The sequence below is a fragment of the Coregonus lavaretus genome, assembly GCF_964263955.1.
Source record: "Coregonus lavaretus genome assembly, contig: HAP1_SCAFFOLD_6517, whole genome shotgun sequence".
Taxonomy (NCBI): Eukaryota; Metazoa; Chordata; class Actinopteri; order Salmoniformes; family Salmonidae; genus Coregonus; species Coregonus lavaretus.
Genome location: NW_028164251.1, coordinates 30,846 through 32,271, shown reverse-complemented (window position 1 = coordinate 32,271; position 1,426 = coordinate 30,846). Strand labels below are relative to the sequence as shown.

At 53.4% G+C, this 1,426-nt stretch overlaps 1 protein-coding gene across 1 annotated transcript; it reads left to right on the top strand.

The window, feature by feature from the left end:
• Positions 1 to 600: 600 nt before the first annotated feature.
• Positions 601 to 1,218, top strand: LOC311117274 (voltage-dependent calcium channel gamma-2 subunit-like; the record flags this gene model as incomplete). Its single annotated transcript, XM_084192247.1, has 1 exon — positions 601 to 1,218. The coding sequence occupies one exon, from the start codon at positions 601 to 603 to the stop codon at positions 1,216 to 1,218; it is 618 nt and encodes a 205-aa protein (XP_084048373.1).
• Between the last annotated feature and the right edge of the window lie 208 nt (positions 1,219 to 1,426).

Here is a 1,426-nt window from a genome sequence, read left to right as displayed (position 1 = left end):
GGAGGGAGACGGAGAGAGAGAGGAGTTCTAGGCTATGCTGAGCCAGATAACTATCTTCATGGGGCAGGTCAGACATATAGAGCACATCTCTCTCTTTCTCTCCCTCCCCGCTCAACTCTCCCCCCTCTCTCTCTCTCTCTCCTTTCCCCCTCCCTCTCTCCTCTCTCCCCCCTCTCTCTCTCTCCTGTTGCTAGGCTGTGGAGAACCCATGAGGATTCATCTCTAAAAATAAGATGTCCCTGACATAGTTCTGCTCTGTTCTAGCCCCATCATTTACACACACACACACACACACACACACACACACACACACACACACACACACACACACACACACACACACACACACACACGCACACACACACACACACACACACACACACTGCTCTTTCTGCATGTTCTATATATATATATGATTAAAGAACAGAGTGATAGAGAGACTACAGAGAGAAAGAGAGAGAGCCAGAGAGAGATGATAGACACATAGAGAGCAAAAGAGGGAAAGTGTGAGAGAGGGTGGTGGAGAGAGATTTAAAATGCCCCAACCTTCCATGAAGGCAGGAAAGTGATTAGAGAGAGAGATTGATGAGGCTGATGATGATGATTATGATGATGAGGCTGATGATGACTCCCTCTCTCCCCCATCTATCACCCCTTCCCCCCTCTCCTCCAGGTCTGAGTAACATCATCGGCATCATCGTCTACATATCAGCCAACGCGGGCGACCCGTCCAAGTCGGACTCTAAGAAGAACAGTTATTCCTATGGCTGGTCGTTCTACTTCGGCGCCCTCTCCTTCATCATGGCTGAGATGGTGGGCGTGCTCGCCGTGCACATGTTCATCGACCGCCACCGGCAGCTCCGCGTGGGGGCCGCCATCAGCGCCGCCGACTACCTCCAGGGCGCTGCCATCACACGCATCCCCTCCTACCGCTACCGCTACCGGGGCCGCTCGCGCTCCAGCTCCCGTTCCACGGGGGAAGCATCCCGGGATACGTCCCCGGTGGGGCTGAAGGCATTCGGGGCGCTGCCGTCGACGGAGCTATCCATGTACACGTTGCCGCGGGATACGCTGAAGAACCAGACAGGCACGCCGACAGCCACCTATAACTCAACCACGTTGGAACGGGACCACAGCTTCCTCCAGGTCCACAACTGTATTCAGAAAGACCTGACAGACACGGGCAACGCAGCTAACCGCCGCACCACACCTGTATGAGAGGCAGATAGAGGGCGGGAGAGGGGGGTGGAGAGAGGGGTGGAGAGAGGGGGAGGAGGAGAGGGATGAAAGAGCGTTACAGAACAAAACAGATTAGATCTGCTTCCGTTCTGGATAGTTCTACAACAGCGATGATGATGATGATGATGATGATGATCCTCACCATCATATGAGTTTCCATGTTGAAAAAAAGCGCAAAAGGATTTCT